This window comes from Anas platyrhynchos, chromosome 1, assembly GCF_047663525.1.
Source record: "Anas platyrhynchos isolate ZD024472 breed Pekin duck chromosome 1, IASCAAS_PekinDuck_T2T, whole genome shotgun sequence".
NCBI classification, from domain to species: Eukaryota; Metazoa; Chordata; class Aves; order Anseriformes; family Anatidae; genus Anas; species Anas platyrhynchos.
The window spans coordinates 206,323,628-206,351,047 of NC_092587.1; the positions used below are offsets into that span (position 1 = coordinate 206,323,628).

General features: G+C 62.0%; 1 protein-coding gene across 2 annotated transcripts in view; it reads right to left on the bottom strand.

Moving 5' to 3' along the window:
- Window positions 1-2,168: 2,168 nt before the first annotated feature.
- Window positions 2,169-27,420, bottom strand: part of PDE2A (phosphodiesterase 2A) — a 50,159-nt gene continuing 24,907 nt past the window's right edge. For both annotated transcript variants that reach the window (XM_072032956.1, XM_072032957.1), the window contains 29 exons: window positions 21,119-21,208; window positions 19,852-19,940; window positions 18,446-18,555; window positions 16,946-17,001; window positions 16,663-16,722; window positions 16,397-16,556; window positions 16,253-16,305; window positions 15,726-15,800; window positions 15,586-15,627; window positions 15,408-15,476; window positions 15,145-15,275; window positions 14,920-15,031; window positions 14,799-14,838; window positions 13,574-13,637; window positions 13,405-13,483; window positions 13,118-13,295; window positions 12,075-12,187; window positions 11,872-11,949; window positions 11,045-11,167; window positions 10,879-10,949; window positions 10,676-10,798; window positions 10,486-10,573; window positions 9,103-9,150; window positions 8,892-8,966; window positions 8,701-8,800; window positions 8,346-8,458; window positions 6,326-6,364; window positions 6,112-6,218; window positions 2,169-5,872 (listed from right to left, as the gene is read on the bottom strand). In XM_072032956.1, the coding sequence (XP_071889057.1) occupies window positions 5,653-5,872; window positions 6,112-6,218; window positions 6,326-6,364; window positions 8,346-8,458; window positions 8,701-8,800; window positions 8,892-8,966; window positions 9,103-9,150; window positions 10,486-10,573; window positions 10,676-10,798; window positions 10,879-10,949; window positions 11,045-11,167; window positions 11,872-11,949; window positions 12,075-12,187; window positions 13,118-13,295; window positions 13,405-13,483; window positions 13,574-13,637; window positions 14,799-14,838; window positions 14,920-15,031; window positions 15,145-15,275; window positions 15,408-15,476; window positions 15,586-15,627; window positions 15,726-15,800; window positions 16,253-16,305; window positions 16,397-16,556; window positions 16,663-16,722; window positions 16,946-17,001; window positions 18,446-18,555; window positions 19,852-19,940; window positions 21,119-21,208 (2,706 nt within the window). In that variant the 3' untranslated portion in view covers window positions 2,169-5,652. The remainder of the gene's footprint in view (window positions 5,873-6,111; window positions 6,219-6,325; window positions 6,365-8,345; window positions 8,459-8,700; window positions 8,801-8,891; window positions 8,967-9,102; window positions 9,151-10,485; window positions 10,574-10,675; window positions 10,799-10,878; window positions 10,950-11,044; window positions 11,168-11,871; window positions 11,950-12,074; window positions 12,188-13,117; window positions 13,296-13,404; window positions 13,484-13,573; window positions 13,638-14,798; window positions 14,839-14,919; window positions 15,032-15,144; window positions 15,276-15,407; window positions 15,477-15,585; window positions 15,628-15,725; window positions 15,801-16,252; window positions 16,306-16,396; window positions 16,557-16,662; window positions 16,723-16,945; window positions 17,002-18,445; window positions 18,556-19,851; window positions 19,941-21,118; window positions 21,209-27,420) is intronic.

A 27,420-nucleotide genomic window follows, 5' to 3' on the forward strand; every position in this document is an offset into this window, starting at 1 on the left:
ACGCTGCTGTGCACACAGAGCATGCACACACACGTACAGGGAGCTGTGTGTTTGCACACTGCTGTGGACACACAAACAGGGAGGGGAATGCATGCACACACTGCTTTGCACAAACACACAGGGAGAGGTGTGCACATGCTGCTGTGCACACAGAGCTGCATGCATGCACGCAGCTCCCTGTGTGCACAGCATGTGCATGCACACACTCCTGTGCACACACACACACACAGGGAGGGGTGTGCATGCAGACACTGCTGCATGCAGTGCACTCCCCTGTGCACGCACACACACTTGTGCACACACACCCCCCTGTGCACATGCACCAATGCAACTGCACTACACCTTGCACACCCACCCCACACCTGTGCACACACACACGGAGGGGTGCACACACCCCCTTGCACACCTACACCTCCACGTGCACACCCCTTTGCACACGCACGGACGTGGGCCCAGCGCACCCCTGGGCTGGGCAGGGGCAGGGGACCCCCTCCCAAATTTCACTGGGAGCACTGGGAGCACTGGGAGCACAGTACTGGGAGTTTGGCACTGGGTGTACTGGATACACTGGGAACCTGGCACGGGGTGCACTGGGAACCTGATACTGGGGGCACTGGGAGTCTGACACTGGCCATACTGGGAGCTCGGCACTGGGTGCACTGGGAATCCAGCCCTGGCTACAGTGGGTGTGCTGCTGGTTCAGCACTGGGTGCACTGGGAACATGGCACTGGGGGCACCGGGAGCCTGACACTGACCACGCTGGGAACCTGGCACTGGGAGCACTGAGTGCACTGGGAGCACTGGGTGCACTGGGAGCTGGGCACAGGGTGCACTGGGAGTCTGGCACTGGGCATACTGGGAGCACAGTACTGGGAGTTTGGCACTGGGTGTACTGGGTACACTGGGAACCTGGCATGGGGTGCACTGGGAACCTGGCACTGGGGGCACTGGGAGTCTGACACTGGCCATAGTGGGAGCTTGGCACTGGGTGCACTGGGTGCACTGGGAATCCAGCCCTGGGTACAGTGGGTGTGCTGCTGGTTCAGCACTGAGTGCACTGGGAACATGGCACTGGGGGCACTGGGAGCCTGACACTGACCACACTGGGAACCTGGCACTGGGGGCACTGAGTGCACTGGGAGCACTGGGAGCACTGGGAGCTGGGCACAGGGTGCACTGGGAGTCTGGCACTCACGGGGCATACTGGGAGCACAGTACTGGGAGGTTGGCACTGGGTGTACTGGGTACGCTGGGAACCTGGCACGGGGTGCACTGGGAACCTGATACTGGGGGCACTGGGAGTCTGACACTGGCCATACTGGGAGCTCGGCACTGGGTGCACTGGGAATCCAGCCCTGGCTACAGTGGGTGTGCTGCTGGTTCAGCACTGGGTGCACTGGGAACATGGCACTGGGGTCACTGGGAGCCTGACACTGACCACGCTGGGAACCTGGCACTGGGAGCACTGAGTGCACTGGGAGCACTGGGTGCACTGGGACTCCAGCCCTGGGTACAGTGGTTCATACTGGCCATACTGGGAGCCTGGCACTGGGTGCACTGGGAATCCAGCCCTGGGTACAGTGGCTCATACTGGCCATACTGGGAGCCTGGCACTGGGTGCACTGGGTGTACTGGGACTCCAGCCCTGGGTACAGTGGTTCATACTGGCCATACTGGGAGCCTGGCACTGGGTGCACTGGGAATCCAGCCCTGGGTACAGTGGGTGTGCTGCTGGTTCAGCACTGGGTGCACTGGGAACATGGCACTGGGGGCACTGAGTGCACTGGGAGAACTGGGTGCACTGAGACTCCAGCCCTGGGTACAATGGTTCATACTGGCCATACTGGGAGCCTGGCACTGGGTGCACTGGGAATCCAGCCCTGGGTACAGTGGGTGTGCTGCTGGTTCAGCACTGGGTGCACTGGGAACATGGCACTGGGTACCCTGCATGCACTGGCATCCTGGCACTGGCCACACTGGGAGCACTGGGATCCTGGCACTGGATGCACTGGGTGCACTGGGAACCCCACACCGCTCCCTGCCTCAGTTTCCCCCGGGGGCACAGGAGAGGGGGTCTCATGCCCCCCGTACGTGGTGTCCGTCCTGGTGCCACTGCACCCCGAGGGGACCCCCCCCAACCACAGAGCATCGCCAGGCCACGGGGAGATCGACGTATGAAATTTATTAGGAAAACCAAAACCGACCAAAAAAATAATACCAAAGAAGAAAGAGGAGAAGGAGGAGGAGGAGGAGGAGGAGGAGGAGGAGGAGGAGGAGAAGGAGAAGGAGAAGGAGAAGGAGAAGGAGAAGGAGAAGGAGAAGGAGAAGGAGAAGGAGAAGGAGAAGGAGAAGGAGAAGGAGAAGGAGAAGGAGAAGGAGAAGGAGAAGGAGAAGGAGGAGAAGGAGGAGGAGGAGAAGGAGAAGGAGAAGGAGAAGGAGAAGGAGAAGGAGAAGGAGAAGGAGAAGGAGAAGGAGAAGGAGAAGGAGAAGGAGAAGGAGAAGGAGAAGGAGAAGGAGAAGGAGAAGGAGAAGGAGAAGGAGAAGGAGAAGGAGGAGAGGGAGAAGGAGGAGAAGGAGAAGGAGGAGGAGGAGGAGGAGGAGGAGAAAGAGAGGAAGAGGAGGAGGAGAAGGAAAGGAGGAAGGGGAGAGGGAGAAGGAGAAGGAGAAGGAGAAGAAGGAGAGGAGGAGGAGAGGGAGAAGGAGAAGGAGGAGAAGGAGAAGGAGAGGAAGAGGAGGAGGAGGAGGAGAAGGAAAGGAGGAGGAGAAGGAGAGGAAGAAGGAGAGGGAGAAAAAGGAGGAGAAGGAGAGGAAGGAGGAGGAAAAGGAAGAGGAGGAAGGAGGAGAAGGGATTAGGATTAGGAAAAGGATAATTAGGATTAGGATTAGGATTAGGAGAAGGAGAAGGAGAAAGGAGAAGGACAGAGAAGGAGGAGGAGGAGGAGGAGGAGGAGGAAGGAGGAGAAGAAGAAGAACCGTCTCCTGCTCAGGCCCTGTCCGCAGCGCCCGGGCAGGAGGCACTGAGCCCAGCACAAGCAGCACGGCGAGAGGAGAGGACCGAGAAGCTGGGGGAGGTTTTTGCACCCCCACGCACCCCCCGCGCACACCCGCCGGTGAGCCGGGCACGCGCGGTGCCCGTGCCGCAGGGTGGGCGCAGGGTGCAGGAGCCACGCGCACACACACCGGGGACCAACTGGGGACCGCGCCCGTGGTGCCGGCCACCCCAAAACCGTGGGGACACGAGGCCGTGGGACACCCCCAGCTCTGCCACGGGGTCGTGGTGCCCACCGGTGGCCACCCACGAGTGGTTTTAGGAGGCTCCGAGCACCCCCAGGGTGGTGGCACCGGCGTCTCGGTGGCACGGCGGTGCCGGCGTCGCGCAGCCCGAGCTGGCACCGGGGGCCATCCGTCCAAATCCACACCCAGCGTGCACACGGGGTGGACGTTTTGCATCAAAACCTGGTTTCTCGCCCCAAAAGAGGGGCTCCTGGTGGGCACGGGGCCTCGGCGGTGCGCCACGGCTGCCAGCGGGGACGGGCGCGGTGCCGCCGGCGGGGTTGGCACCGCGCTGGCTTTCTCCTATTTGGGTTTGGGTTCGGTTGGTTGGTGTTTGTCTATTTTTTGGTTGTTTTTTGCCTTTTGGGGTCTGCTCCTTCCCGCTGGTTTCGTCGCTCCCTGCCCCGCGGCGGCACAAGGAGAGGGGGGGCAGGAGGTTTTGGGGTTGGGGGTCTCGTAGGCGAAGCGATCGGCCAGCATCCGCGGGGAGAGGGGCGGCGGGGGTCCTGCGGGGGTTTGGGGCTGGCCAAAGCGTCTCTCTGAAGGCAACTCCGAGGAGGTAAGGCAAAATGAACGCAGTTCGTCGGGACCGGCGCCGCCGTTTCGGGTTTGGGGTCTCCCGGGGCTCCCCCATGCGCGCACGCACCGAAGCAGTCGGCTCGTTGCTTAGAGGAGAAACGGCGAGGGGGGCACCCGGGGTGGGCAGAAAACAGCCCCGTGGCCACCCCATAACCACCCCAAAACCACCCCACAGCCACCCTATGACCATCCCATAACCATCCCATCACCACCCCATGGCCATCCTATAACCACCCCATGGCCACCCCATGGCCACCCCATGGCACCCCGTGGCCACCCCATGGCGCACCGGTCCCCCCAGTGCTCTGCACCACCCCAGCTCGACCCCACAGCTTTTTGGGGTGGCTCTGGCTTGGGAACATGGAACTGGGGGGCTGTGGGACCCCCCCCCAGGGCTCTTTGCTGGGCTGTCGGATTAGGGCAGAGCCCCCCCGGGACGGTGGGGGCCGGGTAGGGGGGGCTGCAGGCAGGAGGGAGCAAAGGGGGATCTGTGGGGTCCGTGCACGGCCAGAGGGACCCCAGGGGGGCACCACAGTCCATGCAAGTGCTCTGTAGGGTCTGAAGGACCTGGGGAGGCCACCCCAGTTTAGGGACAGCAGTTTGTAGGACCGAGGGGGGCGCAGAAGGATGAGGGGGGGGGTCCATGCACGGCAGTCGATGGGACTGGAGGGTCCACGGGACATCAGTGGGGTCCATGCGCGGTGGGTCTGTAGGGCCATTAGGACCACCGGGGACATCAGTCCATGCTCTGTAGGATTTTGAGGACCTCAGGAGGCTGGGGGGGGGGGGCGTGGATGGGACCGGGGGGGGGCTGCCGACCAGCAGGGACCATGCAGGGTGGGTTGAGGGAGCAGGGGGACCGTGCAGGGCCAGCGGGGGCCATATAGGATCAGAGGGACCACCGGGGGCCACCACGAGGTCCTGGTGGTCTGTAGGGTTGGGGGGGCCACCAGGAGAGGGCAATCCCTGGGGGTGGCGGCGCCGGGGGTCCCTCAGCCCCCAGGTGCTGGTGCAGGGCGCTGGGGGGGGGGATTTGGGGGGTCCAGGGGGGGCGTGGGCAGAGCGAGGAGTGGGGTTTGGGAGCACCCCGTGTGCGTCCCGCTCCCGGTGCCACCCTCCTGCCACCAGCCCCTCACTCTCCAAAAGCCACGGTTTGTCCCCAAATCATCCCATCATAATGGGGGGGCAGCGGTCGTGCCCTCTGCTCTCCTCTTTTGGGGTCACTCGGACACAGGGACTGTGGCACCGTCCCCATCCCTTTGGGGTGCCCGGCCCCCTGGGGGGCTCCAGCCCCATAGCCAAGAGCCCCCCAGCACCCCATCTCCCCCACCCCATAAGTGCTCCCCTCACCCACCCCATGGCATCCTGCTGGCCCCCACAGCCCCGTTTTTGGGGTCAGCCTGCCTGGAGGTGCTTGGGGGGGCGGGGGGGTTCCCCACAGCCGTCCCTACATCCTCACCACCAGCCCCATGGGGACACCGGGGTGGCACCAGCAGCAGGAGGCGCAGCCACCCTGACCCCACAGCGTCCCCAAATGCCACCGTCCCCAAATGCCACCCCAAAGAAGGGGTCCGGTCACCCAGAACGGGGTGGGGGGGGGGTGCGCACCACGACCCCATAGCGCCACCAACACGGTGCCACCGCGGATCCCCCCCAAAATCCCCCCTTCGCCCCCAAAACCAGGAGGAAGGGACCGCAGGGCTGCGGGGTCGGGGGGCTCCCCTCTCCATCACCGCCTCCCCTTGACCCTGGCGCCCCCCTCCCCTTGTCCCCCCCCTTTTTAACCCCACAAGGCTCTCTCACTCGGCCCCCGATTCGGGGTGCCCCTCGGCGTCCAGGCAGCCGTTCATTTGGGGGTCGGGCTCTTGGGGGTCGTACTCCTCGTCCAGAAAATCCAGGGAGTTGTTGCTGGGCAAACCCCGGATGGTGAATTTATGGGACACCTTGGTCCACTGCTCCCGGTTGCTGGCCACCCGCTCGTACAGCTCCGACGCTTTGGGGAACAAATCCTGCAGCAACCTGGGGGGGGGAAAAAAACCTTAAAATTGTTTTTTTTAGGGTGGGACCCCCCCAAAATCCACGCTGATTGGAAAAGCGCCAAAAATCCGGCGCCGCTTGGAAAATCCCCCCAAAATCCTACAGAGCGCTGCGCCCGGCGCCCCATATCCCACATTGGGATGGAAAGGGGATAAAGGGGAGCATCTCCACCCCCCCCAAAAAATAAAATAGGGTTTTTTGGTGAGGGGGATGGGGCTCACTTGTAGATGGGCATGGCGATGTGCTCCATGAAGCTGATTTGCAGCTCGGGGATGTAGGCTTTTTCCCGGTCCATCATCTCCAGCGGGCGGTTGCCCATGGCTTTTTCCTACAGCAGCATCAAGGGGGGGGTCAGAAAAAACCCCACTGAGCCCCCCCCAGGTTTCATCCGAGCCCCCCCCAGGGTTGGAGAGCCGCAGCCCCCTCCCCACTTACCAGGTCTCCCTGGGAGAAGAACTCCTTGTAGATCAGCTCCTGCAAGGGACAGGGATGTCACCACGGGGGGGGGGGACACATCCCCAGGGTGCCCCCCACCCAATTTTGGACAATTTCCCTTTTGGGGAACGGCCCCTCCTTTTTTTTTTTTTTTTTTCGGAACGAGTCCCATTTTGGGGGATCAGTTCTCCTTTTTTTTATTAAAAATTCCCCCGTTTTTGGGAACGATTTCCCCATTTTTGGGAACAATTTCCCCATTTTTGGGAACTGTTCCCCCTTTTTTTCGGAACAATTCCCGCGTTTGGGGGAAAAAATCGCCCTTTTGGGGAACGATTTCCCCTTTTTAGGTAACAATGCCCATCTTTTGGGGAAAAATCCCCTTTTTTTTTTTAGAATACCCCATTGTTTGGTAACAATTCCCCATGTTTTGAGGACAACTCCCCTTTTTTGGGAACAATTCCCCGTCTTTTGGGGAAAATCTCCCCATTTTGGAGGAACAATTCCCCTTTATAAGGAAAAATCCCCCTCTTTTTGGGTACAACTCCCCACTTTTTGTTAACGATTCCCCCTTTTTTGGGATCAATTCCCCCTTTTGGGAAACAACTCCCCATTTGGGGGAAATATTCCCTTGTTTTGGGAAATTTCCCCCCTTTTTTTGGGAAAATTCCCCTGTTTGGGGGAAAAACTCCCCCTTTCTGGGTAACAACAACATACTTTTAGGAACAATTCCCCCTTTTTGGGGAAAAACACCTCTCTCTTGGGAACAATTCCCCTTTTTTGATAACAATTCCCCCTTTTTGGGGAACAATTTCCCCTTTTTAGGTAACAATGCCCATCTTTTGGGGAAAAATCCCCTTTTTTTTTGAGAATACCCCATTGTTTGGTAACAATTCCCCATGTTTTGAGGACAACTCCCCTTTTTTGGGAACAATTCCCCGTCTTTTGGGGAAAATCTCCCCATTTTGGAGGAGCAATTCCCCTTTATAAGGAAAAATCCCCCCTTTTTGGGTACAACTCCCCACTTTTGGTTAACGATTCCCCCTTATTTGGGACCAATTCCCCCTTTTGGGAAACAACTCCCCATTTGGGGGAAATATTCCCCTGTTTTGAGAAATTTCCCCCTTTTTTGGGGAAATTTCCCCTGTTTGGGGGAAAAACTGCCCCTTTCTAGGTAACAACATACTTTTAGGAACAATTCCCCCTTTTTGGGGAAAAACACCTCTCTCTTGGGAACAATTCCCCTTTTTTGATAACAATTCCCCCTTTTTGGGGAACAATTTTCCCTTTTTAGGTAACAATGCCCATCCTTTGGGGAAAATTCCCCCCTTTTTTTTTGAGAATACCCCATTGTTTGGTAACAAGTCCCCGTTTTTTGAGGACAACTCCCCTTTTTTGGGAACAATTCCCCGTCTTTTGGGGAAAATCTCCCCATTTTGGAGGAACAATTCCCCTTTATAAGGAAAAATCCCCCCTTTTTGGGTACAACTCCCCACTTTTTGTTAATGATTCCCCCTTATTTGGGACCAATTCTCCCTTTTGGGAAACAACTCCCCATTTGGGGGAAATATTCCCTTGTTTTGGGAAATTTCCCCCCTTTTTTTGGGAAAATTCCCCTGTTTGGGGGAAAAACTCCCCCTTTCTGGGTAACAACAACATACTTTTAGGAACAATTCCCCCTTTTTGGGGAAAAACACCTCTCTCTTGGGAACAATTCCCCTTTTTTGATAACAATTCCCCCTTTTTGGGGGAAAACACCTCTTTCTTGGGAACAATTCCCCTTTTTTTGATAACAATTCCCCCTTTTTGGGGAACAATTTTCCCTTTTTGGGGAACAATTTCCCCTTTTTGGGGAACATCTCCCCCTTTTTTTCGGAATTTGGGGGACGTGGCTCTGGGTGCAGGGGACGCCCCTTGGGGAGCTGCTGGTGCCCCCCTGTTGGTGCAGGCACCCGGCACGGGGTACACCCTGGGGGCAATTTGGGGAGGTTTTGGGGGGGTTTTGGGGGGGGTCCCCACTCACCGCGATCTTCCTGGTGGTCTTCCAGCCCTTGGTCTGGTCGGAGAGGTCGCAGGAGGTCATCAGCAGGCAGAGCAGCAGGCTGTGGTGCTGCTTGTTTTTGGGGTCGTAGCCGACTGCGGGTAGGACGGGGGGGGCAGATTTGGGTCTGGGGGGGTCACCACAGACCCCCAGCGCCCCCAGGAGGAGGTTCTGGGGACATCCAAGACCCCCCACCAGCCTCAACGGGACGAGCCCCTTGGGCACCCCTTGGGGACGCAGCGCGGTGCCCTGCAACCAACCCACCCTGCGCCCCCACCCCATAACTTTGGGGGATAACGGGACCCCCCCGGGGGGGTCCGGGCAGCCCCCTCCCCACCTTCTGCCATCTTCTGGAGGTCCTTGAAGATGCGCAAGTGGTGGGCCAGGTCGGTGGCCAGGATGATGTCCCGCATCAGGTCCAGCATGCGCTGGTAATCCTATGGGGTCACGGGGCTCAGCACCCCCAGCAGGAGCTGGGGGGCGACGGGGGGGTTTTGGGGGGGATAAGGGGGTTTTGGGGGGGCTCACCTTGCGGGAGAAGTGGTCGAAGATGTTGCAGCCCTGGCTGTTGAGGATGGCGATGGCCTGGGCGAAGTGGTGGCGCTGCGGGGGGAGCGGGGACGTGGTCGGGGATTGGGGCGCACGGGTTTTGGGGGGGCGTCAGAAGGACCCCATGAGCCAGGGGAGGGGGCGGACGGTGCCAAAAACCCCAAAGAGTAGGGTTGGGGGGGGGTCTTACCTCCATGACTGAGCCCTCGGAGCTGTACAGAGCTGCCAGGACGGATTTCTGCAAGGAGGGGCAGCTGGGGTCAGCCTGACCCTGACCCTAAACCTAACCCTAAACATAACCCTAAACATAACACCTAACCCTAACCCTAACCCTGACCCTAAACCTAAACCAAAATCTGATGCTGCTCCTGACCCTGATCCGAATCCTAAACCTGACCCTGACCCTAACACTATCCCCTAAAACTAATCCTAACCCCAAACCCAACCCTAACCCTAACCCCAAAACCAACCCTAACCCCAAAACCAAGCCTAACCCTAACCCTAAACACAACCCTAAACCTAAACCATAATCTAATACTAACCCTAAACCGATCTTAAACCCAAACCTGATCCTGATCCTAACCCTATTCCCTAAAACTAACCCTAAGCCTAAGCCTAACCCTAACCCCTAAACCTAACCCTAACCCTAACCGCTAACTATAACCATAACCCCTAACCTTAACCCCTAAACATAACCCTGACCCTAAACATAACCCTGACCCTAACCCTGCCCCTAAACCCTAACCCTACCGCTGCCCCTGCACCTAACCCTAACCCGAATCCTAACCCCTAACCCTAACCCTAACCTTAACCCTATGAATAACCCTAACAATAACCCTAACCCTAACCCTGCCCCTGCCCCTAACCCTAATCCTAACCCCTAACCCTAATCCTAACCCCTAACCCTGACCCTAACCCTGACCCTAACCCTAACCCTAACCCCAACCCTGCCCCTAACCCTAACCCTAACCCCTGCCCCTAACCCTAAACCCTAACCCTAACCCTAAACCTAACCCTAATCCTAACCCCTAACCCTGACCCTAACCCTAACCCCTAACCCCAACCCTGCCCCTGCCCCTGCCCCTGCCCCTGCCCCTGCCCCTAACCCTAACCCTAACCCTAACCCTAACCCTAACCCTAACCTTAACCCTATGAATAACCCTAACAATAACCCTAACCCTAACCCTGCCCCTGCCCCTAACCCTAATCCTAACCCCTAACCCTAATCCTAACCCCTAACCCTGACCCTAACCCTAACCATAACCCTAACCCCTAACCCCAACCCTGCCCCTGTCCCTGCCCCTGCCCCTGCCCCTAACTCTAACCCTAACCCTAACCCTAACCCTGCCCCTGCCCCTAACCCTAACCCTGACCCTAACCCTAACCCTAATAATAACCCTGCCCCTGCCCCTGCCCCTGCCCCTAACCCTAATCCTAACCCTAACCCTGCCCCTAACCCTACCCGCGGCCATCCCAGCTCAGACCATTCCCCCATATTCACCGCTGGGTGACCCCCCCATGTCCCCACGGTGTCCCCGTGCCCCTCTCCCCCCATCCCAAAACCCAATCTCACCGAGGCCACCTGGAAGGAGTTATTGGTGCCCCGGTGGTCCAGGTCGTGGCACATGCAGGAGATGAACAGGGCGAAGATCTCGATGTCTCTGGGGAAGGGGAGGAGGAGGAGGGAAACTGAGGCAGGCGGGAGGGCGGGGAGACCCCCGGGGGGGGCTTTTTTTTTTTAGGGGAGGGGGTCCCGGCCGTACTCCAGGTAGTTGACGAGCTCCAGGTTCTTGTAGAGCAGGTAGCAGAAGTGGGAGACGGAGAAGGCGTGCATCCAGTTGTGGTAGGGGGGGTCACGGTAACCCTTTTTCACCATCAGGCAGAACCTGGGCGGGGGCGGAGGATAACGGGGGGGGTGAGGAGGGGGCTTCTCAGCCCCCCCAAAGACCCCAAAATTCGTCCCCACCTGGTGAGGGTCTGGCGGTCCATCTTGTAGGTGTTGATGAAGTTCATGTCCTGCAGCATGCTCAGGATGGCCTGGGGAGGGGATGGGGGTGGGCAAAGGTCCCCCTGCTCACCCCAAAGCGGGGGGGGGTTTTGGGGATCGTCCCCCTGCCCCCCCGAGCCCTCACCATGGAGGTGTCGTCCTCGGGCAGGGAGCGGGGCGTGTAGGTGAAGCTGGCGAAATTGGGGTCGATGGTGGCCACGGGCTGGATGCCCTCGCTCAGCAGCTTGGTGTACTCGTCGTCCGACACCTGGGGGGCACGGGCACAGCGCCCGGGGGGTCCCCGAATTATCCTGGGACACCTCAGGCAGCACCACGGCATGGGCACAGTGCCCAGGGGGTCCCCAAAAATCCCCTGGGACACCTCAGCCAGCACCACGGTATGGGTTCAGCACCCAGAGGGTCCCCAAATGTCCCCTGGGTCACTCCAACAAGCACCACGGCATGGGCACAGCACCCAGGGGGTCCCCAAATGTCCCCTGGGTCACTCCAACAGGCACCACGGCATGGGTACAGCGCCCAGGGGTCCCCAAATTATCCTGGGTCACTCCAGCCAGCACCACGGCATGGGTACAGCACCCAGGGGGTCCCCAAATGTCCCCTGGGTCACCCCACCCAGCACCATGGCATGGGTTCAGCACCCAGAGGGTCCCCAGATGTCCCCTGGGTCACTCCAGCCAGCACCACAGCATGGGTTCAGCACCCAAGGGGTCCCCAAAATTCCCCTGGGTCACTCCAGCCAGCACCATGGCATGGGTTCAGCACCCAGGGGGTCCCCAAATTATCCTGGGACACCTCAACCACCACCATGGCACGGGTACAGCACCCAGGGGGTCCCCAAAATTCCCCTGGGACCGATGCCAAGAACCCCAACATCTCACTGCCACCCCCAACCAGCAGGAGACCCCCTCCCCATGGGCGCATCGCCCCCCCCGGGGGGGGGACACCCCTCACCTTCATGTGGTACATCATCATCTCGTTGGCCAGGTGGCTGCGGTACTGCGCCTCGTTCACCTTCTTGTACAGCAGGGACTGGGGGGCAAAAAGGGGGGCGTGGGTGCAATGAGGGCGAGCACCCCCCCTCCGGACACCTCACCGATCCCCACGTGTCCCCTCCCCAAGCCGGGGACCCCCGGGGACCCCCCCCAGGTACTCACGTGGGCGATGCTGATGCCGCAGTAGATGGAGAAGGCGGTGGCCAGGTCCTCGTCGAATTTGCTGAACCAGGGCCCGTTGATCTTGTTGACCAGCTCGGCCACCCCGATGACCTCTGGGGACACATTGGGGTCGGGGGGGGGGCGGGTTGGGACCCCCACCCACAGCACGGGGCTGTCAGCATGTGCTGTGCCCAGGGGGTGGGTTTGGGGACTGTGCGATGCGCTGGGGACGGGATTGTGCCCAGGTTTTGGGGACAAGACTGTGTCCTTGTTTTGGGAACGGGATCGTGCCTGGGTTTTGGGGACAGGATCGTGTCCATGCGCTGGGGACAGGATTGTGCCCATGTTTTGGGGACAGGATCGTGTCCATGCACTGGGGACAAGATTGTGCCCAGGTTTTGGGGACAGGATCGTGCCCATGTTCTGGGGACAGGATTGTGCCCAGGTTTTGGGGACAAGATTGTGCCCAGGTTTTGGGGACAGGATTGTGCTCGTGTGCTGAGGAAAATGCAATGTCCTCGTGCTGGGGACAGGATTGTGCCCATATTTTGGGGACAAGACTGTGTCCTTGTTCTGGGAACAGTTTCGTGTCCATGTGCTGGGGACAGGATTGTGCCCAGGTTTTGGGGACAAGACTGTGTCCTTGTTTTGGGAACTGGATCGTGCCCAGGTTTTGGGGACAGGATTGTGCTCGTGTGCTGAGGAAAATGCAATGTCCTCGTGCTGGGGACAGGATTGTGCCCATATTTTGGGGACAGTTTCGTGTCCATGTGCTGGGGACAGGATTGTGCCCAGGTTTTGGGGACAAGACTGTGTCCTTGTTCTGGGGACAGGATCGTGCCCCTTTGTTGGGGACAGGATCATGTCCATGCGCTGGGGACAGGATTGTGCCCAGGTTTTGGGGACAGGATCGTGCCCCTTTACTGCAGACAGCATCGTGCCCATGTCCAGGGGACAGCATCATGTCCATGCACTGGGGACAACGCAATTCCCTAATTCCTGGGACGGGATTGTACCCCCTGTGCAGGTCCCACTGCCCTCACCCTGGCTCTCGTTCTTGATGGGGAAGCAGAGGATGTTCCTGGTGCGGAAGCCGGTGCTGTCGTCCACGCCGCGGTAGAAGAGGGGGTGCGAGTAGGCGTCCTTGATGTTCAGGATCTTGCCCGTGGTGGCCACGTGCCCCGCGATGCCCTGGTCGGCGGGGATGCGGATCTCGTAGCTCTGTGGGCACGGAGAGGCTCAGGGGCAGCTGGCACGGCCCTCCCCGAGCCTAAAATCCTCCTAAAATCCCCCTAAAATCGTGCCGCTTGCCCCCCGCAGCCCGCCTCACCTCGTCATCCACCACGCCGCCGTCGAACACTTTGGCCACCAGCTCGTGGCTGTGGCGGTCCAGCAGGAACACGGAGCATCTGCAAGAGGCCACCGCGGCACTCGCACCCATGGGACCCCCCCCCCGTGTCCCCCCCGTGTCCCCCTCCCCCCGTGGGGTCCCCGCTCACATCTCGGCGTTGCTGAGGTTTCGGGCTTCCGTGATGATCTCCTGGAGCAACACGGAGACGTCGTCTGCAGCGGGGGGAAGGGTTAGGGGGGGGCGTGGGGAGGGTGCCCCCCATGCAGGGCTGCAGGCGGGGAGCCCCCCAGACCAGCGGGAAGCCCCCATGCATGTGTGTAATGAGGGGGGGTCTCTGCTCTGTCTGCAACAAGCGTTGTGCATGCAGCGGGGTGCGTGCATGCAGCAGGGTGTGCATGCAGCGGGGTGTGTGCATGCAGCGGGGTGTGCATGCAGCAGGGTGTGTGCCTGCAGCAGGGCGTGCATGCAGCGGGGTGCGCCACTGTGTGCATGCTTGTGCAGCAGTGTGCACGCATGTGGCATATGTGCATGCAGCAGGGCGCACACCTCTGTGTGCACGCTTATGCAACAGAGTGCATGCATGCGGCATGTGCACTTGCAGCTGTGTGCATGCGCTTATTCAGCAGTGTGCACACAGCGGCGTGCACGCACTTGTGCAGCAGTGTGTGAGCACGCACATGGCATGCGCACCTGCAGCAGTGTGCATGTGCTTGTGCAGCAGCGGGTGCATGCATGCACGTGGCACATGCGCATGCAGCAGTGTGTGCTTGTGCACAAGCGTGCATGTGCATGCATGTGGCGCATGTGCATGCGTTTGTGCAGCAGTGTGTGCATGCATGCATGAAACTCACATGCACAATGCATGCATGCATGAGCGTGTGCACACAGATGCACACACGCATGCAGAACTGCATGCAGCCTGCAGGTGTGCACAGCAGGGTGTCTGTGCATGCTGCCGTGCATGCATGCAGCACTGCGCGGGCATGCAGCAGACCGCTTGTGTGCAGTTTTGAGTGCATGCATGCAGACATTGCTATGCTCACAAGAGGTGCACACTGCAGTGCGTGCAGGCACCTGGCAGTACAGGTGCATGCAGCCGTTTGTGTGCATGAAATGCTGCACGTCCAGCAGCATGCATGCTTGTAACGCTTTGTGTGCACGCAGCAGTGCAATGTGCACGCACGCTGCTACGTGCACGCGGTCTGTGCATGCGTGCACCAGCAGCCAGCGCTGTGCATGCTCAGGGGTGCCCTCCTGCGACCAGCAGGGTTAGGGCTGGTGGCTCACAGCACCACGTCCCCCCCCCCAAAAGGAACCCCGGTGCCACCGTCACCCGGCTCGGCACCACCCAGGGGTGCTCCCCGGGCACCTACCCAAATGCGTGAAGAGGTTCTTCGCCACCTGCAGCAGGGCCTGGTGGGGACAGAGGGGACATCAGCATCAGGGGGGCACCCATGGGTGCTGTGCAGCCGGGAGGGAGTGGGGGGGGCTCACCTGGCACTCGCACTTGAGCTTTTGCTCCTTCTGGAAGGCCAGCGTGCTGGTGAGCACCGTGGAGGTGTAGCAGAAGCAGTGCTGGATCTTGTGCTCGTCCCTCTCCGTGTAACTGGAAGGACGGAGACCCCCCCAGGGATGAAGCTCAGTGCCCACCAGAGGGAAATGGGGGGGGTGGAGGGGGGGGCGAGGGCTGGATCCTGGCCACCCCCAGCCCACCCTCACCTCTCTCCGCTCAGCTTGTTGAAGGCGCAAGCCAGGGCCACCACCTGGGAGGTGGCACGGCTGATGACGGGGACGCAGAGCATGGAGGTGACCTCGGTGCCCAGCATGCTGTTGAGCTGCTTGTGCTCCTCCTGCAAGGGGGGGAAAAAAAAAAAAAAAAAAAAAAAAAAGAGGGGAGGGGGGGGCAAAAAGGGGTGGGCAGGGGTCACCCCCAGCCCCCCAAGGGTGCCCTGTGGGGGGCTCGGCTCCGTGGGGGCGCCCACCTCGCTGATGTCCTTCAAGGTGATGGATTTCTTGTCCTCCACCACCTGCCCCAGGCGCCCGAAGGTGAGCTGTGGGCAGAGGGGGGGGGGGCTGAAATAGGGCGGGGGGGGACACAGCAGCATCGGCCCCCCCTTGGGGCACCATATCCCCAAAGGTGGCACCCATGGGTGCCCTCACCGAGAAGCTGATCTCCTCCTCGAGGACGCGGTCGCCCACCACCTGAAAGAGATGGGGCCACGGGGCTGAGCTTCTGGGGGGGGGTCTGGGATATTTTGGGGGTCCAGGACATGGGGGGAGCCCATCTGGGGGGCACCCACCTGGCAGAAGAGCTGGTGGTTGTCCTCCGAGACCAGCAGCAGGCAGCAGCACAGCGACTGGGTCTCCTGCTTCAGCTGGGGTGGGGGGGGGACACGAGGGCAGCCGTGGGTGCTCCAACCTGCCCCGAGCCCCCCCCCCCCCAGAGGGCAGGATCTGGCCCCTAACCCGTCCCCAGAGCACCCCGGTACCCCCCAAAAAGCGGGGTGCCCCCCTGGGACCTCTCCGCTGGGGCTGGGCGCGTTAACCCTGGAGCCTACTGATGGCACCCCAAGGGCTGTGCGCCCTGGAGTTAATTAAGGCTGGGGGGGGGGAGAGCTGAGAGCAGGACCCCCCCCCGTGCCATTTCCTTCCCATCCTCATGCCTGGGGTGTCCCCGTGAGCTTTGGAGACTCGTGACAGCTCCGGGGCCGTTCACTCTGGTCCCTACTGATGACCGTATCTTGGAGGGGGGGGTCGATTTCAATTTGGGGGCTGTTTTTTGGGCACGGCAGGGGTTGGGGGAGCTGGGGGGGGGGCAGCTACTCACATAGTTGATGACCTTGAGCTGCAGCGAGGCGGCATCCAGGTCGTACAGCTCGCCTGCAAGAGGGGTGGCTCAGCACCCTGCCCTCTCCGCATGCCCCCGTGCGCCCCCCGTGCGCCCCCCACCCCGTGCGTCCCCCCCCCTCACCGCAGAGCTGTAGGATCTTGCAGTCCAGCTCGCTGTAGCTGCCCTCGGGAGCCTTCTCAGCCTTGGCCAAGGAGGTCTGCGAGGAGCTGGTGGAGAGGCTGACCTGCGGCCAGGGCTGCAGCTTCTGCAGAGCCTGCACGCGCCGGTACGCCACCAGGGTCTGCGGGGACAAGGGGGGGGGGGGGGGCGTCAGGGTCCTGTGGGGGGGGGGGTGACGAGGTGGTCCCGGGGACGGGAGGCACCGTGGAGAGGTTGGGGTCACTCACGTGGCGCTCCAGGGCGCGCAGGTTCTGCTCGTCCGAGTCGCTCAGGGGGCTGCAGTGAACCTGGGGGGGGGCAGCGGGAGGACGCTGGGGGCCGGGGGAGGGCGTGTGGGCACCCCCAGACCCCCCAATTTTGGGGAGGAGAAGTGAGGTTTTGGGGGTGTTTTCCATGCGTTTTGGGGCGCGGCTCGGGTCCCACCCAAGGGGTGTCCCCAGGGGATTGGGGGGGGTGTCCCCAGGGGATTGGGGGGGGTGTCCCCAGCTCCGTGTCCCCCCCCCTGCTCACCAGGAGGACGCACACCACGGCCCCGCTGTCCTTGTCCACCAGCGGGATGATGAGCACTGCAAGGAGACAGCGGGCTCAGCCCCGGGGGGGTGCCGGAGGGGTGGCACCGACCCCTCAAATTGGGTGTGTCCCCCCCCTTCCTCCCCTTCCCTTCATACCCCCTGTGTGTGCAGCCCCCCCGGTGCCCACCCACCCACTCCGTGCTGTCCCCTCCTGTCTTCTCCACCCATCCATCCATCCCTTCTCCCACCCATCCATCTGTCCCCGACCCACCTGCCCACCCACCCACCCTCTTATCCACCCACCCCCACCCATAAATCCACCCACCCACCCACCTAGTCACCCGTGCACCCTCATCCCTCCTTCCTTCCCTCCCTTCTTCCCTCCACCCATCCGTCCACCTGTACACCCTGCTAGCCACCCAGCCAGCCGTACAGAATCACAGAATCACAGAATTTCTAGGTTGGAAGAGACCTCAAGATCATCGAGTCCAACCTCTAACCTAACACTAACAAGTCCTCCAAGTAACCAAGTCCATCCATCCGTCCGTCTGTCCGTCCGTCCGTCCATCCATCCATCCATCCATCCATCCATCCTCCCACCCATCCTTCCACCCATCCATCCATCCCTCCACCCATCCCTATATCCCTCCATCCCTTCATCCCTCCCTCCCTCCCTCCCTCCCTCCGTCCATCCTTCCTTCCTTCCTTCCTTCCTTCCTTCCTTCCTTCCTTCCTTCCTTCCTTCCTTCCATCCATCCTTCCTTCCTTCCTTCCTTCCTTCCTTCCTTCCTTCCTTCCTTCCATCCCTATATCCCTCCGTCCGTCCGTCCATCCACCCACCCACCCATCCATCCATCCATCCATCCATCCATCCATCCATCCATCCATCCATCCATCCATCCATCCTTTTTTCCTTCCATCCATCCCTCCACCCATCCCTGTATCCCTCCATCCATCTATTCTTCCATCCATCCATCCCTCTATCCATCCTTTTTTCCTTCCATCTGTCCGTCCATCCCTCCATCCACCCATCCCTCCATCCTTTTTTCCTTCCATCCACCCATCCATCCCTCCACCCATCCCTTCATCCCTCCATCCATCCCTAAATCCCTCCATCCTTTTTTCCATCCATCCATTTTTCCTTCCATCCATCCATCCATCCATCCATCCATCCATCCATCCATCCATCCATCCATCCATCCATCCATCCCTCCATCCCTCCATCCTTTCATCCTTCCTTCCTTCCTTCCTTCCTTCCTTCCTTCCTTCCTTCCTTCCTTCCTTCCTTCCATCCATCCTTTTTTCCATCCCTCCATCCATCCATCCATCCCTAAATCCCTCCATCCATCCCTCCACCCACCCACCCATCCACCCATCCACCCCTCCCTCACTCCCTCCACCCCACCCCCTGACCCCCCCCCCACCCCCTTCCCCCTCCCACCCATTTCCCACCCCCTCCCCATTGCCCCCTCCCCACCCTGCCCCGTGCAGCCCCCACCTTGCGTGCCGGGGGCGAGGGGCGCAGCCAGGGGGCCCAGCTTCTGGCCCTGCAGCTCGGCGGGGGGCAGCCCCCCGCACTCCACCCGCTTCTGCTTCCGCACCGCATCCCTGGGGGGGACATGGGGCACCCTGAGCCACCCCCCCACAAGGCCGGGGGGGGGGGGCTCCACCCTGGGACCCCCACCTGGAGGCTGCTTTGCTCCCAGCCTCTGTTGGACCCCCCCCCCAGGATGTGTCCCCCTGCTCTGGCCCCAATAAGGGACCCCCAGGATGGACCCAGTGAGGGTGGGGCTGGGAGAGCTGGGGGGGGGCAACAGCAGGGGACCCCCAGCCATGGGGCAGGACAGCTGTGGGGGTGGGGACAGCCTAAAAATTTGGGGAAGGAGGTAAAAGGGGGGAGGAAAAAGGGTGTGCAAGTGGTTGGGGAGGGATTGGGGTACGGGGGGGGTGTGCACAGGGAGTGTGCGTGCATGTCCATGGGGGGGTGCGTGTGCACAGGTGTTTGTTCATGCATGTGCATTGGGTGTGCATGGGGTGTGTGTGTGCATGGGGTGTGCATGCATGAGCACAGGGTGCGTGTGCATGTGCACAAGGAGTGCGTGTGCACACAGTGAGCGTGCATCTGCGTGCTGCATGTGCATTGTGCATGTGCATGCATGCACATGGTGCGTGCCTGTGTGTGCACGGTGAGTGTGCATGCATATGCATGTGTGCGTGCATGCATACGCATGATGTGTGCGTGCGTGTGCTTGGGTGTGCATGCGTGTGCATGGTGTGTGTGTGTGCACCTGCATAGTGAGGGTGTGCAGGGCACAGTGTGTGTGCATCTACATCTGCATGTGCATTGTGCATGTGTGCATGTGCACAGTGAGTGTGTATCCATGTGCATGGTGTGTGCACGCGTGTGCATGGCGTGTGCACTTGCACAGTGAGTGTGTGTGCACAGTGTGCGTGCATCTACATCTGCATGTGCATCATGCATGTGCACACTGAGTGTGCATGCACGTGCATGGGGTGTGTGTGCACGTGCACGGGGTGTGTGTATGCACACGCTTCATGCGTGCGTGCTTGCACGTGCACAGTGTGCACACACATGGCATGCAGGGGGTGTGCACAAGCACAGGGTGCATGCGTGTGCACGCACACTGCATGTATCCGTGTGTCTGTGCATGCCTGGCCGAGCAGTGCACACACGTGGCTGTGTGTGCAAGGCGTGTGCAAGGTGTGCACACGTGCACAGGGTGTGTGCACGCGTGTGGCTCATCCCAGCCCCGCAGCCCAGCAGGGCTTGCAGCAGAACAGGGGGGGCTGGGGGCGCACAGCACAGCTCGGGGGGGCCCAAAGGCTCCAAGTGGGGGGCACATTGGGGGTCCCGCCCCAAGGAGGGGTCCATGGGGGGCTCACCTGAGCTTCCCCTCGGCGGGCAGCTCGTGGGGGGGGTCGTCGCAGGTCAGCCGGGTGTCCCCATCCAGCAGGTAGATGTAGACGTGCTCCTGGAGGGGGGGGGCGGCAGCACCACCGTGAGCCCCCCCCCTGCAGCCTCAGCGCGCACCCTGCGTGGGGCTGGGGGCTGCTCCCCCTGCAGCCCTCCCTATGCCCCCCTCCCGGCTCTGCAAACCTCTCAGCCCCCCCCAGAAGCCCCCCAGGATTGGCACAGTTTCCCCAGGAGCATTTTTCCAGGAGCTCCACCACCCCGCAGCAGGCAGGGTCGAAGCCGAGAGCCCCCCAAGTTTGGCACGGGACCCCCAAAACCTCGCAGCGCCCGGGAAGAAGGAGGCAGCAGAACCTCACCGAGCGGCCCCGACGCGCTCCAGCTCCCCGGGGAGGGGTGAAGGGAGGGAGGGAAAAGTAATTCATGGCAGCGCCGGGCGATGAAATCCCATTATCAGCTGCCAGCGGGGGAGATAACGTGCGCAACGGCGGCGCAGCGGGGTGATTTAATGCTGCGGTGCCACGGACACGTCAGGGGCCGTGGCTCCGGGTCTGTTCCGTGCCAGCTGCTCCCTGGCTGATGGCACCGAGGTGCCGGAGCTCTCGGCGGCGGGCAAAGGCCGGGCTCAGCAAACTTTCCGCGCCGAGGGTTTCAGCAATTGCGTGTTCGGTGCCCAGAAATAACACCGGAGGCGTGCGCCGGGGATGCGCAGGGAGGAGAGCGGCGGGATCCCACGGGGATGGGGCAAAGGGGGAAACTGAGGCAGAGCTGGGGGTCAGGGGGGTGTTTTGCTCGGCTGGGGCGTGGTGGTGGGACGGTGTGCGTGGTGCCAGGATGCCAGCAGCACCCCGGGGACAGCAGCACCCTGGGGACACCCCCACCCCGTCACCGGGCACCCTCCTGCTGCAGCACGGTCTGATCCCAAAAACAGCGCAGGGGCTCAGCCAAATGTCACCTGCTGCTGGCAGGGTGGGTGACAGCGAGGGGACAAGGAGCTCAGGGGTCTTGTTGGGTCGGGGGGGGGCTCAGCACCGCTCCCTCCCCGCTATCAGCAAGGGTCCAGGGGGGGGGGCATTAGCACAGATCCTGCTTAAAATGGCAAAGGGGGGGGTGCTGACGTGTGGCTCAGCCCCAATATCAGCCAGCGGAGAATCCCCCCCCTGCAGGGAGCTCACGGATACCCTGCAACACCCAGTGCCCCCCCCACCCCCCCCAGCACCTCCCGGGGTGCCCACCTACCACTTTGGGCAGCAGGGAGAGGACGGCATCGCGCAGGGCATCCCGCAGGCTGGAGACATCGATCACGGCCCCCAGGCTCAGGAGGGCGTCCTGGGGAGAGAGCAGACACGGGGGGGGGACACACGACGGGGAGGGGGCTGAGGTGGTCACCGACGTCACCACAGTGTTGTTTTTTTTTCCCTCTTTGCCCCAAAATCCCCCTCAGGTGATGCTGCCCGCCCAGGGGGCGCACGGTGCCGGGGGTACCCCATGGGGACGGGGACGGGGACGGGACCCCGGTGCCACCTCACTGCAGAGGGCTGCTGGGGGCTGCGGCTTGCAGGAGGGTGGGGGGGCGGCCACCTCTTTTTTGGGGTGCCCCCGTGACCGTGCAAACGGCCATCCTGCTGTACTGGGATATACTGGGAGCACTGGGCAGGCGAGCACCCCAGGATGTGGTGTGACATGGGGCTGGCACAGCAGGGTGACACGGGGAGCCGTGTGTGAGCCCCTCTGGTGCCTGCTCGCACCGAACCAGCACCACCAGTACCACACCAGTGCCTGCACCAGTGCCACCAGCACCACCCCAGCACCGGCTGGGAGCAGCAGCAGGGCGGCCGCGTGCCGATAAATCCAGAGCCGGGTCTCCCCCGTGCTGACCCCGGCCGGTTTTATTTACGCCTTCGATTTCTTTGCATGAATAAAAACGAGCCGAGCCTGCTCCTGCCTTCCACGGCCCCGACAGCCGACGCAGCTGTGGAATTTTAATTTTTTAGCAGCTTTTGTGGACACCGAAATCTGGCAAAATCCCCAAGAGCCACGCGCTGCGCCCCGGCCACCTCCCCGAAGTGCACGGTGAGGGCACGGCCACCCTCCAGCCACCCCGGGTCCCCGATGTCCCAGCACTTGGCACAAACCCGAGGCGGGGTCGTGCCATGCCCTGGGCACCGCCGGTGCGAATTTGGGGCTCCTGAATTCCTCCCACCCCAAGCAGCTGCTGGGATGGGGCGCATGGAGCGGGGATGGAGCTGCGGTGGTGAGGTTTGGGGAGGAGGGGGGTTAAAATTGTCCCCTCGGTAGGGACACCCAGCCCTGTGTCCCTCTTTTTGGAGAAGTGTCACCAAAGGGGAACCCATTGACCCCACACCGTGTCCCCAGGGCACGAAACGGGGCTGAAAATGGCACAGGGGGCACGAGGGCGAGCAGCGCGAGGACGGCGAACTCCAGCTGCTCCTCGCTCACGCGACAATAAATCATCCTGGGGAAGATGAACCAAGAGGGAGGAAGGGGAGAGAGCGGGGAGGAGGGGAACCAAAAATCTCGGACGTGCCGAGAGCTGGCGGATTCCTCCCAGGAACAACCCCGTGCGGGAACAGGGGGCACGCGGAGCAGCCCCGATGCGCGCACGTGCGCTTGGCACAATTGCGCACGGCTCCCCCGCTGCACCGGGCGTCTCCAGGCTTTTTTTTTTTTTGGGGGGGGGGCTCCGGGTGCTGGGATCCGGCGTCGGTGGGAGCTGAAGATTTGGGCTCTGGCTGTGATTCCAACAGGGCTGCATCTCCAGCCGCTCAGTAACACTGGAGACACATGCACTGTAGAATACAGCCAGGCCTCGCTTTGGTGCCGGCTGCGCCCCCCCCCAGGGGGGGGACGAGGCAGAGCCCGAGCGGGACCAGAACGGGTGCTGGGGGGGGCTGGGGGGCTGGGGGATGAGGGTCCAAAGCCATTTGTCCCCCTCCCAGGAAAGCCACGGCGGTGGCACGCCAGCAGGGTGACGGCGAGGTGGCAGCTGGACGCAAGCGGGGGCTGTAAAAGGGACGGGAATCCGCCCCCCGCACCCCCCCCTCAGCCCCATCCTGGGGTGGAAAAAAGCTGTGGGAGCTATAAAAAAACCCCAAAAGCCAGCAGAGAGCCAGCTGGGCATCCCAGCATGAGGGGGGGTCTGGGGGGGGGCTTTTTTTCCCCTTCCCAAGCCCGGGGCATCGCCATGCGCCCCGGTGCCGCACCGCACCCCTCTGCGCCCCTGCCCCGTGTGGGGCCAGCGTTGAATTTCTTGCCATAAATAGTGCTTGTGGTGCTGGGCCCCCCCCCTACTGTCCCCCCCCCGGCCCCGCTGGGGCCCTGCTGTCAGCTCTGTTTATTGCCTTTGCTTAATTGCCGCGCTCGGGAGCCGGCGCAGCACGGCACGCACCCTCCTGGGCGCCGAGGGCTTGGACCCCCCCCACCCCACCCTGCACAAAACTGGAGGGGGCCGTGGGGGGGTGGGATTAACCCCTATTCCCCCCCCCCAAATAAATCCTTCTCCTCCTGGGGGGGTGCAGTGATGCGTGTTGGCCGGGCAGGAGATGAGAATTTGGGGGTCACCGTGCCAAATGGAGGGGATGCGGAGAGGGAGGGGGCTCGTCCCCCCCCTCCAGCTGCATCCTGCACCATGTGCCGTGATTGGACCCCCCCTGCCTGATTATGGGGATGGGATTTTTGTGAATAAATCCCCTAAGAGTGGAATAAATCACCCCAAACACCGGGGGGATGATACGGAGTGGCTGAGCCCCGAGGGGGGGCCTGGCCCCATCCTGCGCCGCCTGCAGCACCCCCGTGCTGCATCGATGCTGCTCCCAGCCCGGGCTCCAGGCACGCAGCCCTGCCAGGGAGCTAATTACGAGGTTAATTAAGCTGCGGGGCCTGGCAGGAGGAGGCTGTGTTGGCACAGCCCGGCGCCCTCCTGCAGCGCAACGCCCGACAGCCCGGCGGTGGCACCTCTGGGACCCACCGGGGGGGCTCAATCCCAACCCCACCCCCGTGCACACCGGGGCTGGGGACCAAAAACTCTTCTCTCTCGAGTACCAACGCTTCCTGGGGGGGTTAATTAACTCCGGGGAGCCAGGGGGGGCACCATAGAAAGCCTGGGCGTGGAGAGGTCGCGATTCCCAGCTGTCGGAGCAGGGCCTGGTGCCCTCATCCCCGGGGGCTGCGAGCAGAGCAGCCCCCCCCGGGAATGTCTCCTGCAGGGGGGTGCGAGGGGAAGGACCGATTTTTGGAGACGCAGCCCCCCCCCCAAGCAGCTGTGCGGGGAGGAGAAGCCGCCTGCCTGGCACGGCCGCACCTCCCCAAAGAGCCCACGAAATCATTGGGGTCCTGGCGTGTGTCTGTGTCCCCCCCACCCCAAAAAAACCCTTTGTAATAGTGCCAGGGTGGCAGGAACGGGGCCGTGGGGGCAGGCTGGGTGTCGGGGGGGGGACATGGAGCTGCGGGCAGCACCTCGGGGTGCCCGTGGTAATGGGGTGATCTCACCCGTGGCCCTGCAACCCCCCCTCGGCTCGCCCAGCCTGGCTAGAAAGGACCCCCCCCAAATGGTACCAACACCCCAAGAGAGCGAGGGGCAATTAAATCTCCATCAGCTCCCCTTTAGGGTCACCAGGAACTTTGGGATCCGCGCCCCCCTGCCCACCCCATGCCCCAGCTCCCTTTTGACCATCACACCCCCCCCCCCAGCAGGGCGGTGAAGCACCAGAGCTGTATCCTACCCCCCCCAATGTTTCTCGGCGGAGCCGGGGGGGTGATTAATTAAGCCATTCATCTCGTTAGGGTAAGCAATCTGTCGGCGCCCGACACAAGCCAGGGTGCAGCTACCGGGCAGGAGCTCGGCGTCGGCACCCAGTGCCAGCACCCCACATTCCTCCCGGGGGGGGGCGGGGGGGGACACCAGGCAGGTATTTAACCCCCTTTTTCTGCCCTTTCCCTGCTTTTTTTTTTTGTAGGGGATTTGGTGGTGACTGGGCAACGCCAACTCAACAGTTTTGGAGAGGCACCGCTGCGCCCTGCCCCCGTTTACCCGATGTCCCCCCCACCCCCCCAAGGGGTGGCACAGCACCCAGCACCCTTCCCCGCACGGAAGGGGCTGGTTGGGATCCTTGGGACCACCCCTGCACCCTGCTCGCCCCATCCTACCCAAATTTCCAGCCTCCTCCTGCCCTATGGGGACGTTCACGGCGCGCCGCGATCCCATCCCGGCCACCTTCCTCTCCAGAAGGGGACGAAGAAAACCACCTGGATGCAGCAGGACGTGGGTGCTTTGGGGCCTCCCAGCACCCCATCTCATTTTTTGGGGCCACCCTCTTTTAGGGGTGCCACTTTTAGGGGCAGGGAGAGCGTCCCCATTGTCCCCAACCCCTCAGGTGGCCGTTCGCCCCTGGCACAAGGATGCCACCCGGCACCACCAGCAGGCAGGAGGCGTTTGGTCCTGGTCCCTGGTGCTGTGCTGGTGCCACACACCCTCACCGGATTTCCTAGCCGAATTTTCGGCCCAGTTTTTTTGGTAAAAACCACGGGTAAATGGCTCCCTGAGGTTTGGGCTCGTGGTGACGGCAGCGGGTGGCGGAGCTCTGAGTCCAGCTCCGTGCCGGCACCTGCCCCCCTCAAGCCCGGGAACGCGTCCACCTGGGGACTCGAGGGAAGCGGTCTCAATTAATTTGTAAGTGGATTAGTCAAGGCTCATTAGCCCCCGCCTGAACGATCGCCCCGGGGATGCGAGCGGGCAGCCGCCGACCTCCGCTCCCCGAGCCAAGGGGGGGGCAAAATGGAATTAGGGCCCCGCCGAGCCCTCGCCACCTCCCCAGATTGGGCTGGGTGCCGTGGGTGGGTTTGTGCCCCCATCACCAGCCCTACAACAGCTCCTGGAGCCAGTCTGGGAGCTGGGGGGGCTGCTGGTAGGGTGGGAGCAGGGGGGGGGCCATGCGTTTTTGGAGAGCTGCACGAGGGGGGGGGGGTACGCACGGTGCTGGCTGGATTTGGGTTGTGTTTTATAGGGCTGGAGCCTGGGAAGGGGGGAAACAGGGGTTGGGGGTGGGCATGGAGGAGGGAAAACCATGGGGAATCAGGCTGGGGGGGGTCACAAGGAGCTGGGGGGGGCACAAGGTGGCACAAAGCAGGGCTCCAGGGGTACCCGGGGGGCGTCTCCTCCCCTCTGGGACCCTCCGGCACCACACCAAGCATCCCCGAACAGCACAGCCCTTTGCACCGAGCTGGCTGTCACCGCACAGGGACACGTGTGTGCCCCCCCCCAGCAGCCGAGACCCCCCCCTGGACCCCCCTCGGCCAAGCCTTGCTGCCGGCTGCCAGCCAGCGCGCGCGCCGCCCTCCCCAAGCATCCGCGGAGCAATCTGGCGGCGTTAAAAATATCCCCGAGCCCTCCTGATGCAGGCAGCTCGCCCGGCCCCCCCCTCGCCTACAGGCTGCTGAGCCCCCCCCAGGCCATGCTGCCCCCCCTGGGTGAGGTTAAATTTAGCCCCGGGTGTTGGTGCGGGGCACCACGAGGCCTCCGCGGCTGTGTTTTAGGATCCTCTGGGGTCGGATCCTTGCCCTGCCCCATAGCGTGCATCAATAGGGCATGGGGGGGGGGGGGGGAAATGGGGCAGGGATGGAGGGGTGGGAGGACAGAGGAACGGACGCATGGAGGGGCAGATGAAGGGAGGGGAGCTCTGCCCGTCCGTCTGTCTGTCCGTCCATCCATCCAGCCCTCTGTCCGTCCATCCAGCCGTGCCTGCAGTGCTTTCGCTGGCAAATTACATTGCTTTAATCCAATCAGGCAGCAACAACCTGCAAGCCGAGGTAGCCCCCTAATTACCTCATCCTTTATCTCGGGCTAATGAGCGTAAACGGGAAGGAAACACTTCTGGGATCTCTCTTCTATCCCAGATGTTATTTTGCCCCGGGGTCCTGGCGCAGCAGATAGATGAGGAGCTCGGCACCGTTGGCGGGTGCTCGAAGGGCACGGAGCTGGCGCTTCCCTGGGGCTTGTACCCACACCCTGTGGGATCAGACAGCCCCTACACATCCCACAGCCCTGCCCCACCAGCATCATACTGGGATTTGGCACAGATGGAGGAATAATAGGGCCGTGGTGAGCCCCTCTGCTCCTATTTGAGCCCGCTGCGCCCAACCAGCACCGTACCCACCACCGAGCAGGCACAAAGAGCTGGCTGACAACACCACCCCGAGCCCTTTGCTTCTCCTTAAATAACACTTTAAGAAGCATTTCGGGTGCTCTTGCCCTATTAGCGAGTCCCAGCTAACGAGGCTGCGAGGTAATCACCGCTCAGCCCGGCTGGGAGCTGGCACGGTGGCGTGGCGCAGGGCGCAGGGCGCAGGGCGCAGGGCGGGCAGCCAGGCTCACAGCCACGGCTTTGTGCACGGGGAAGGGGGGCACTGGGGGGGCTGAATGGGGCAGGGGGAGGCTCGCACCAGCAGCGTGCACGGGGCTGTGCGCACAAGGGGTTTTGCACAGGGTGGCTCGCACGGGGTGGATTGGGCAAGGGGTGCGCGCG